This window comes from Bison bison, unplaced genomic scaffold, assembly GCF_000754665.1.
Source record: "Bison bison bison isolate TAMUID 2011002044 unplaced genomic scaffold, Bison_UMD1.0 scf7180017864364, whole genome shotgun sequence".
Taxonomy (NCBI): domain Eukaryota; kingdom Metazoa; phylum Chordata; class Mammalia; order Artiodactyla; family Bovidae; genus Bison; species Bison bison.
Window position 1 is genome coordinate 1,313,243 of NW_011494936.1, and position 9,998 is coordinate 1,323,240.

The window sequence follows — 9,998 nt, forward strand, 5'->3', positions numbered from 1 at the left end:
ACATGGAGGCTTATGTGATTCTGCAGCAGAGGCAGAAGGGTTCTCTAGGGGGATTTCCTTGGCCCACTCGGGTGCCTAAGCAATGCCTGCCTCCTCCCAACCCTTGTCCCATGGCTCCAGGCTGAGGAAACACCACGTATTGTGACACCTCAAAAATTTCATTGGACGCTGGTTGGGAAGCTGCGCTGCAGTTTAGCTGGCACGGAGAGCAGCTGTGAGTCACCCGTGGTTCCCCATCCCCCTCCCCCTGATTTCCAGGCCCGCCAAGCCCACTCCTTCCTTCACCGGCTCTGAGGTCCGCCCTCCTCTCCATCCACCACACTGCTCCCCTCTCATTTGGGGGTCCTCTTACCACACCCGGGGGCGTGCTTAAACTCTGCGATTAATCACTGACCACTGGCCTCCCAGGAGACTGGAAGCTTCTCAAGGAGGAAGGCTGTGTATCACCAGTGTCTGGGGCCATTCCTGGGTCAGAAAATGTTTTTCAGAGAAAACATCCATCTCAGTGGCTGCCCGCTCCCTGTCTGCAGGCCTACGAGGTGTCAGGGCCCCTACCTTTACATCCCAAAGACAACAAAAGGAGTGCATGAAAGGCTGTGAAAAGAAACACACACTTCTTACCAACGTGCCATTTTCTAAGTCCTGGAACAATCATGACATTAGAAAGTGGCGTTCCTGCTTTGTGGTGAGCAAATGTTGGTCAACAGACTATGTGAGGTCTGACCCTCAGAGGAAGAGGAAGAAAAAGAGAAAGAGAGCGTGTGCGTGTGTAAAGTTCCCAACATATTAGCCAATTTAAAAAAATCACTGCTTTAGCTGATACGTCTTTCCCAGGTTGCTATCTGTTTAAACTATGGCATTTAATAAAGAAGAGGCTGCCCTTAACTCATTTTAAGTGTGACAACAACAATAATATCATGGAGAACCAGTTTTTAAAAAGCACAGTAAATCATAATTCATCCTTGGAAGATAACTGGGAGCCACAACAAATTATATTTTTAAAAAAAAATGTTCCAAAGCCTATTTACTTACTGAAAATTCCTCCAAAATCTCCTACGAGAAGATGGCGGTAAACATAAAGTCCAGGTGCTTGTTTTTTGTTGGCCCAGGGCCTCCTCCTGTCCTGGGGCCTGAGCACTGCACTTTGGGGCTCCCTGCCCTGTTGGGTTCAGCCACCAAGGAGAATGGCGGCCGGAGAAGACCAAGGTTGGGAGAGTTCTTCTCGACTCTCGGCTGGATTTTCTGGCAGAGACGGAAGGTCCCTCCACTACAGCTCCTCCTCTCCTCAGAGCTCCAACTTCTGCAGGAGCAGTTACAACTCTCCAGTGTTGCTATTATGCTTTAATCCTGCTAATAGCCCACAAGTGGACCCTTCATTAAAATCTCCTGAGCTATAGTGTTGGCTTCTCTTTCCTGAAGGAACTCCAACTAATTAGTCCGTAATAAGAAACTCCTGACTGGCACCAGCTAGGGCCCTGATGTCCTGATTTGCCGGTCACTGATGGATATTAATTATGTTAATGCAGATATTTCATCAGTTCTACTAGATAATACAGCTGAGTTCATAAACTAAAGGCTAAGAACTTGTACCTTCAAATTTCATTGCCTTCTTCAAGTTGAAACCTTAGGACGCTTTCATATCTACTCCAACAATGTTAAAATAGTCTGAAGTTGCCTTTTAAGATTTCCTTTAGTGATGTTATTTGGAATAATGTTGATCCTTCTTTAATGGCAGGTTTGATACAGATCAACAGGCAAATGCCATATACATATATGAAAGTTAGCAATAATTTCATGATGCTTATATGCAAATTGCACTTACTGTCCTCAAAATGTATTTGATAGCTTGTTTTTCTTTTAAGCCAGGATCCAATCAAGGTTCATGAGTGGCTTCTGGTTGTCTCTTTAGTGTTTTGGGGGAGGCAAAGACTTTATGTGTGTAACTCTGCGGCCCAGTGTATGTGTGACACTGTAAACATGTGAACTAAACCAAATGGAACTTCAGGGAAGGCTCAGTGTTCAGGGTATTGCAGAGGACACAACTTGGGTGTAGGAGGAGATGGGTCAGCCATTCACCAGGGCCATTAAATTAGTGTGGGTGGTCAGCATTTCCCTTTTTCATGTTAGGACACACAAAAAATAATGATATTTCCATAACATGCTGGGTTGAACAGAGAGGGCTTCTTGGGGGCTGTGTGGAGCTCCAGCTGCCCCCCTCAGGTTCTTGTCCCAATGGTGGGGGACCTACATTTGCAGTATATCTCGGAAATGTTCAGACCAAAAATATGGCAACTTTTGCCAAAGTTTCCAGGGTTCTTTGGGTCCTGGGGTATTTTTTTTATTTCCAACCCCATCACTTTAGTTAATCTTGTGTGTTTCTCCCTCAAGAATCTCAGCTGGAGTCTTGCTCTGTCCCATCAACAGCCACATATGCCCATTAACCTGGAAACACAACAACAGGGGCAGCCTTTTTCCATGTTATTTATTCAGTCAACTAGCTACACGTGGGGAAAAAGCAAATTAGTTGGAGCTTTTGGGGGAGGCCTCGGCGGATGGGTGGAAGGCTGGAATTTTAAACAGAAAATAATCTTATAAACAGTTAGATGAAAGATTTACAAAATCCATTAAAAAAAATAGTATCTTCTGAGGGTAAGAGACAAAGATAAAATCATCACAAATAAATTAACAACCTCTGATCATTGCATTCCTCAAAACCAAAGTTCCTGAAAATGGTTTGCATTTCAGACTGCTGCAATTTGCAGATACTTATATGGTCTATATTTCCAAAAAAGAAAAATAGAGACAAACACCAAGCAACAGATTAATACAATGTAGGGAAAGTTGAGCACATGAAAATAGCTATCATTTGGTAGCAAAAATAGAGTTATGCCAATGTTAATATCAAAATTAAAGACACTTAAATAAATTATGTCAATACAACTGCTTATTGCTCCTATTCATAACTAAAAGGTCTGAGAAATTCTATGATAGCGGAAGGCATAATATAATTTACAGGATAAGTATTAGACCTACAACAAGTTTCAACAACCAAACAGAACCTTTATCATTTTTCTTTTAGTGTTGACATTATTAATGGTAGGACAAGGTCACTCGTCATAAATGTGGAAAACACAGAAGGACAGTGCTTGAAGCCCAAGTCAATGATTTACTGGAAGTAATTAAAAATAGGATGTGAGAAAAGCAGCAGCCCAAATGAAGTAAATATTTTTTTTAATGAATGGTTTGTCTATTTTACTCTCCCAGAGAGTCTATAGGAAGCACATGAGGCTGTGGGGGCTGTCTGGGCATTCTGTGGGGATAATGACGGTTGTCTTAAAGTGAACTCCGTCTGTTTAGTTAGTACCAGAACCAGCCTGGCTTCTAGGAGGTGAATGGCATGGAGAAAGAAGCTGCACTGAGACTTTGATTATTACATTTCACCCCAGGAAATACCATCTTAGGCTTTGGGACCTGCGGAGGGAGTGATCTGCCTGGCTACACAGGAGACTGTGGCCCCTTCCTGAAAAGCATCTCTTGCAGCTTGGGACGACCAGCAGGGGCAGCAGCACCACGTTACCTGGGGTGTAATGTGGGAAACTGGACTGCACGCGGTCCCATTTCCAAGAACAGTGGTGTGGTTCACCATACATTTGGGATGGGATGACCAGGAATAAAATAGAGGTTACAACGTGTACCTTCAGCGATGAAGTGATTGGCATTATGTAATTGGGAGATCCAAAATCTGGAAAAGTCAGTTCTGCCTCAGTCCTCAAACAATGCCATGTTTCTGCTTCCTTCATCTTAAGACTATAAAATGTCCTTGAGATACAAATTAGGTTGAGAAGGTGCTTTTGAGAGTAGAGACTGAAGGAAAAAAGAAGCTGTTTCCCCCTCAAGGGAATTTGAGGATTATAATAGGATGTGTCACCAAGCCATTTAAATGTCAGAAAAACCCTTTATAGAGGTGGGTACTAATAGGTTTTAAAATTGGCGTGCATATTCAAATTTATCCACACTCCCATCTCAAATGACTACAAAGGTGATGTTTGGTCCCTTGATCCTTGTGATTACAAAATGAAATATAAGATCAATTGAAATAGCAACTGGGGCAATTAAAGACTTGCCAAAGACCTCATGACAAAGCTACATCCATTCAGGCTGCATGTTTTGTTCTTGTTTTGAGCCAACCTCTGCCGCAGTCAGTATTACTCAAGTTCTACATTTACCTTCACACTGTGAAAATGAGATTTGTTTTCCCCTGGAGTACCCTTAAAATCCACAGGCCTCTTCTTCCTGTCTGTGAGCAGAATTCTGATACAAGCTTGAAAAGAAAAGAACAAAGCCCATACCAAAGAATTTGATCGTTTTCATTAGAAATGGAAATGATATTCTCACTGTGTTCATCTCGACGTCTTGATAAAATGAAATGGATGAAAGCAATATTTAATGAATCGCATATTATTTTAAAATGCCAGTCACTTGCAGATTCCAAAAGGCTAGTGATCCACTTTAACTCTATTTTGAAAATGGAACACTCTCTAACTAGTTGTTTGTGTGACACTGAAAAACAGTGCATGCTTTTTCCATTACTTATTTGATTTTTCACTCATAGCATTCTTTGATGTTATTTAAATATCTAAAAATGTTTTCTGGAGAAATTTTTTTTTACCACATCATTTTACTTGATATCCCCATAGGGTTGTTATGGACTTTAGAGGAAAATGCTTAAAACTCAAGCTTTGGTTTTAAAGTGATACGGGCAGAAATTGGAACTGCTTTGATCACAGAATTCAACTACTGTACATATTCTATTATTGTAATTGGCAATAACACATTTAAAAAGGCAAAGTTTCTCCTTTTGGTAGTTATAATCTGTATCATTCAAGACTGCTGCAAAACTCACAAATGAGTGATATGAGTTAAGAAGAAAGTGTGGGAAGGGGATAAGAAGACATTTAAAGCTTTATCAGAACACAGCACAAAGGAAGAACTCAATTCTCTACATTTTTCTATAAGGCAGATGGTCAAACTTTTTAATACAAGATCTAAAATACATTGCTTATTAAGAGGTAGAAAATACCAAAACAGTATTTAAGGAAAATGTGTTGAGTTACTTAAAACAATCAGCTACTTTATTAAACTTCTGGAAAGTCAAACTGCCATGTGGAATCCCCTGTGTATTTTAACACTAAATTGGGTCATTCCACGTTCAACAGAGATGTGGGCAAATAGTGGGGGAGGTTGGGGTGGAGTAGGAAAACAGTTTTTTTAACTTGTAATGATTTAACTCTAAGGAGAAATTTCCTACTGTTTGGGAATTCATTATGATATTTAAAAAATAGGGATTTCTCAAATTATCAACACTTTCTCTGTATGATTTTGCACATAGGCAATGAAACTATAGGGAGGGATGACTTCAAATGTTTCCCTCTTTGAGAAGGTACCACACCCATCTTATATAAAAACATATCTCACTCATCTTATACCATTCTCTCCAGTCACTGAAATGCAAATACGAGTATTCTTCAGACTCCAGCACCAGCAGAATTGTTCTGTGTGAGCAATTCAAAAGCTGTCTGAGGCAAAAAGATACCTGAGCTACCAAAATAAACCTGGGTAGCTTATGCATGGGTGAGTAACCCTAGGTATTCTTTTTTCTTAATGCACCTGGGAGAGATGGATTTTCTTTACAACCTAATTTTATAAGGCATAAATTTAATTAGAATTTTCCTAACCTTTGGAAAATTAGTGTTAAAGTTTCTTTTTTAACCCACACATTAACATTCAATCTTTTATTTTTATTAAATAGTTTATATATAAAAAGAAATATCAAGGTGTTCTACATTCATATAAACAATCATGATAACATTTGAAATTGTAAAGAAACCTACTGAAGAAAATATATACTTAAATACTTACAACGCTAAGCTAAGAAGCACAAGTGATCATTCTAGATAATATTGTTTAAATATACAGACACAAGACGGTGGCTTCAGAAAGCAAATGCAGGAGAAGCACAAAGATGTCTTGTTCTTTCCTCTTTCACCACAAGACAGGATGGTCCAGTTTGGAAAAACCAAAATCTTTCCTAAGTTCCAAGTAGGTGCCGTTGCTCACCCAAGAGTCATCAATGGATTTCCTGTGGAAGTGAAAGAATTTGTTGAAGGCTCTTGACAAGATCGTCATAGTCTCTATTTCCCTTTTCAGTTCCTCTCTGCCCTGCCCGGCCCTCCACCCGTCCCCCGCTGCTGCCCGTCCAGATTATCATTTGCATCTGCACACTCTGTCCCTGTGGTCCAGAACTGGACTGTTTAGCTACTTCTGACTTCAGCTTCTCAAACTTAGAGGCTGTGAGAAATGGTACTCCTGAGACAAACGGGTGAGGGAAGAGTCTGTGGTACAGAAAATATGGCTTGAGTATGACTATGTAAATGCTGCAAATCAATCAGGTTGTTCAAATCAAATAATAAATTAAGAGTAAAAAGGAAAGGAATTGGAAGTCATCACAGTCTAGAGTTAACAGCCTTGGTTAACTATTTGACTAGATGTCACTCAAAGTTGGGCTTCCCCAGTGGCTCAGAGGTTAAAGCGTCTGCCTGGAATGTGGGAGACCCGGGTTAGATCCCTGGGTTGGGAAGATCCCCTGGAGAAGGAAATGGCAACCCACTCCAGTACTCTTGCCTGGAGAATCCCATGGAGGGAGGAACGTGGTAGGCTACAGTCCATGGGGCCGCAAAGAGTCGGATACGACTGAGCGACTTCACTTTCTTTCACTTTCAGTTCAGTTCGATCGCTCAGTCATGTCCAACCCTTTGCAACCCCATAGACTGCAGCACGCCAGGCCTCCCTGTCCATCACCAACTCCCAGAGCTTGCTCAAACTCATGTCCATTGAGCGGTGATGCCATCCAACCATCTCATCCTCTGTTGTTCCCTTCTCTTCCTGCCTTCAATCCTTCCCCAACATCAGCGTCTCTTCTAATGAGGCAGTTCTTCACATCAGGTGGCCAAAGTATTGGAGTTTCAGCCTCAACATCAGTCCTTCCAAAGAATGTTCAGGACTGATTTCCTTTAGGATGGACTGGTTGGATCTCCTTGCAGTCCAAGGGACTCTCAAGAGTCTTCTCCAACACCACAGTTCAAAAGCATCAATTCTTCTGCACTCAGCTTTCTTTATAGTCCAACTCTCATATCCATACATGACCACTGGAAAAACCATAGCCTTGACCAGACGGACCTTTGTTGACAAAGTAATGTCTCTGCTTTTTAATATTCTGTCTAAGTTGGTCATAACTTTCCTTCCAAGGAGTAAGCGTCTTTTAATTTCATGGCTGCAGTCACCATCTGCAGTGATTTTGGAGCCCAGAAAAATAAAGTCAACCACTGTTTCCCCATCTATTTGCCATAAAGTGATGGGACTGGATGACATGATCTTCGTTTTCTGAATTTTGAGCTTTAAGCCAACTTTTTCACTCTCCTCTTTCACTTTCATCAAGAAGCGCTTTAGTTCCTCTTCACTTTCTGCCATAAGGGTGGTATCATCTGCATGTCTGAGGTTATTGATATTTCTCCCAGCAATCTTGATTCCAGCTTGTGCTTCATCCAGCCCAGTGTTTCTCATGATGTACTCTGCATATAAGTGCTAAGCAGGGTGACAATAAACAGCCTTGATGTACTCCTTTCCCTATTTGGAACCAGTCTGTTGTTCCATGTCCAGTTCTAACTGTATACAGATTTCCTAAAAGGCACGTCAGGTGGTCTGGTATTCCCATCTCCTTAAGAAGTTTCCACAGTTTATTGTGATCCACACAGTTAAACGCCTTGGGATAGTCAACAAAGCAGAAGTAGATGTTTTTCTGGAATTCTCTTGCTTTTTCGATGATCCAACGGATGTTGGCAATTTGATCTCTGGTTCCTCTGCCTTTTCTAAATCCAGCTTGAGCATCTGGAAGTTCTTGGTTTACGTACTGCTGAAGACTGGCTTGGAGAATTTTGAGAATTACTTTGCTAGCGTGTGAGATGAATACAATTGTGCAAATGCAATAGTTTGAGCATTCTTTGGCATTGCCTTTCTTTGGGACTGGAGTGAAAACTGACCTTTTCCAGTCCTGTGGCCACTGCTGAGTTTCCCATATTGGCTGGCATATTGAGCGCAGCACTTTCAAAGCATCATCTTTTAGGATTTGAAATAGCTCAACTGGAATTCCATCACCTCCACTAGCTTTGTTCATAGTGATGCTTTCTAAGGCCCATTTGACTTCTCACTCCAGGATGTCTGGCTCTAAGTGAGTGATCACACCATCATGGTTATCTGAGTCATGAAGATCTTTTTTTGTATAAGTCTTCTGAGTATTGTTGCCGCCTCTTCTTAATATATTCCACTTCTGTTAGGTCCATACTGTTTTTGTCTTTTATTGGGCCCATCTTTGCATGAAATGTTCCCTTGGTATCTCTAATTTTCTTGAAGAGACCTCTAGTCTTTCCCATTCTACTGTTTTCTTTGCACTGATTTCTTCTATTTCTTTGCACTGATCACTGGGGAAGTCTCTCTTATCTCTTCTTGCTATTCTTTGGAACTCTGCATTCAGATGGATATATATTTCCTTTTCTCCTTTGCCTTTTGCTTCTCTTTTTTTTCTCAGCTATTTGTAAGGCCTCCTCAGACAATCATTTTGCCTTTTTTGTATTTCTTTTTCTTGGGGATGGTCCTGATCACTGCCTCCTATACAATGTCACAAACCTCTGCCCATAGTTCTTTAGACACTCTCAAATCTAATTCCTTTGACTCTATTTGTCACTTCCACTGTATAATCGTATAATACTAGATATTACATAGACCCAAATTCAAAAGGTTCTTAAGAGTGGAGAGCTGAATTTTTCCATCCTACTCCCAGCATCCTGGTTTTCCTCAGAGACAATAATCTTAGCAGCTTCACTCTTTCAGAGAAATTCATGTGTGTGAGCTTGCATGCACGCACATGCATGCTCCACTCCTCTCCTTTTTTTCATACAATGGTAGCCCTGGATGGTGTCCTACCCCTTAAGTTTTTACATAACATATATACTTGTAATCCTTTTCCATTGTCAAAATAAGATCAGCAAACTATAGCTTAATGGCCAAATCCAGCAGCTGGCTTATCTTTGCAATTCCATTTAATCGGAACATACCATGCCTGTTCATTCAAGTATTCACTATTGCTGCTTTTGCATTGCACAGCAGGGTTGAGTCATCACTATTGAGGCCTCACACCTTGCAAAGTTAATATTCACCATTTGTCTTCTGCAGGGAAAGTTTGGTTTCTCTGGCAAAAAGGAATTCCTCGTTTCCTTTTTAAACAGTTGCATGATATTCCATTGTGGGGATGGACCACGATTTAACAGGTACTTGACTGGTGGACACTGTGTTGTCAACCTCTAGCTATTATAAACAAAACATATGTTATTTTGTATGTGTGTGAGATTTATTATATTAAAAATTCCTGTAAGTTAAAACATCTGGGTCAAAGAGTATGTGCACTTGTAATGTTGACTGATACTGTCACATGTTTTAGAAAAAGTGAGGAGTACATATTTATCCACATTCTTAGGAACATAGTTTTTTTTTTTTTTAATTTTGTATTGGGGTATAGCCAATTAACAATGTTGTGATAGTTTCAGGTGGACAGCAAACGGACTCAGCTGACTGAGTCCATTATACACATATAATCCATTTTAAGTGTATGCTGCTGCTGCTGCTAAGTCGCTTCAGTCATGTCTGACTCTGTGCAACCCCATAGACGGCAGCCCACCAGGCTCCCCCGTCCCTGGGATTCTCCAGGCAAGAACACTGGAGTGGGTTGCCATTTCCTTCTTCAATGCATGAAAGTGAAAAGGGAAAGTGAAGTCGCTCAGTCGTGTCTGACTCTTAGCAACCCCATGGACTGCAGCCCACCAGGCTCCTCCATCCATGGGATTTTCCAGGCAAGAGTACTGGAGTGGGGTGCTATTGCCTTCTCCAGG

At 41.1% G+C, this 9,998-nt stretch overlaps 1 protein-coding gene across 4 annotated transcripts in view; it reads right to left on the bottom strand.

Annotated features, from left to right (window-relative positions):
- Positions 1-2,467: 2,467 nt before the first annotated feature.
- The window catches only part of OSBPL3 (oxysterol binding protein-like 3), a 135,233-nt gene continuing 127,702 nt past the window's right edge, over positions 2,468-9,998 (bottom strand). For all 4 annotated transcript variants that reach the window (XM_010855375.1, XM_010855373.1, XM_010855374.1 and 1 more), the window contains one exon: positions 2,468-6,139. In XM_010855375.1, the coding sequence (XP_010853677.1) occupies positions 6,043-6,139 (97 nt within the window). In that variant the 3' untranslated portion in view covers positions 2,468-6,042. The remainder of the gene's footprint in view (positions 6,140-9,998) is intronic.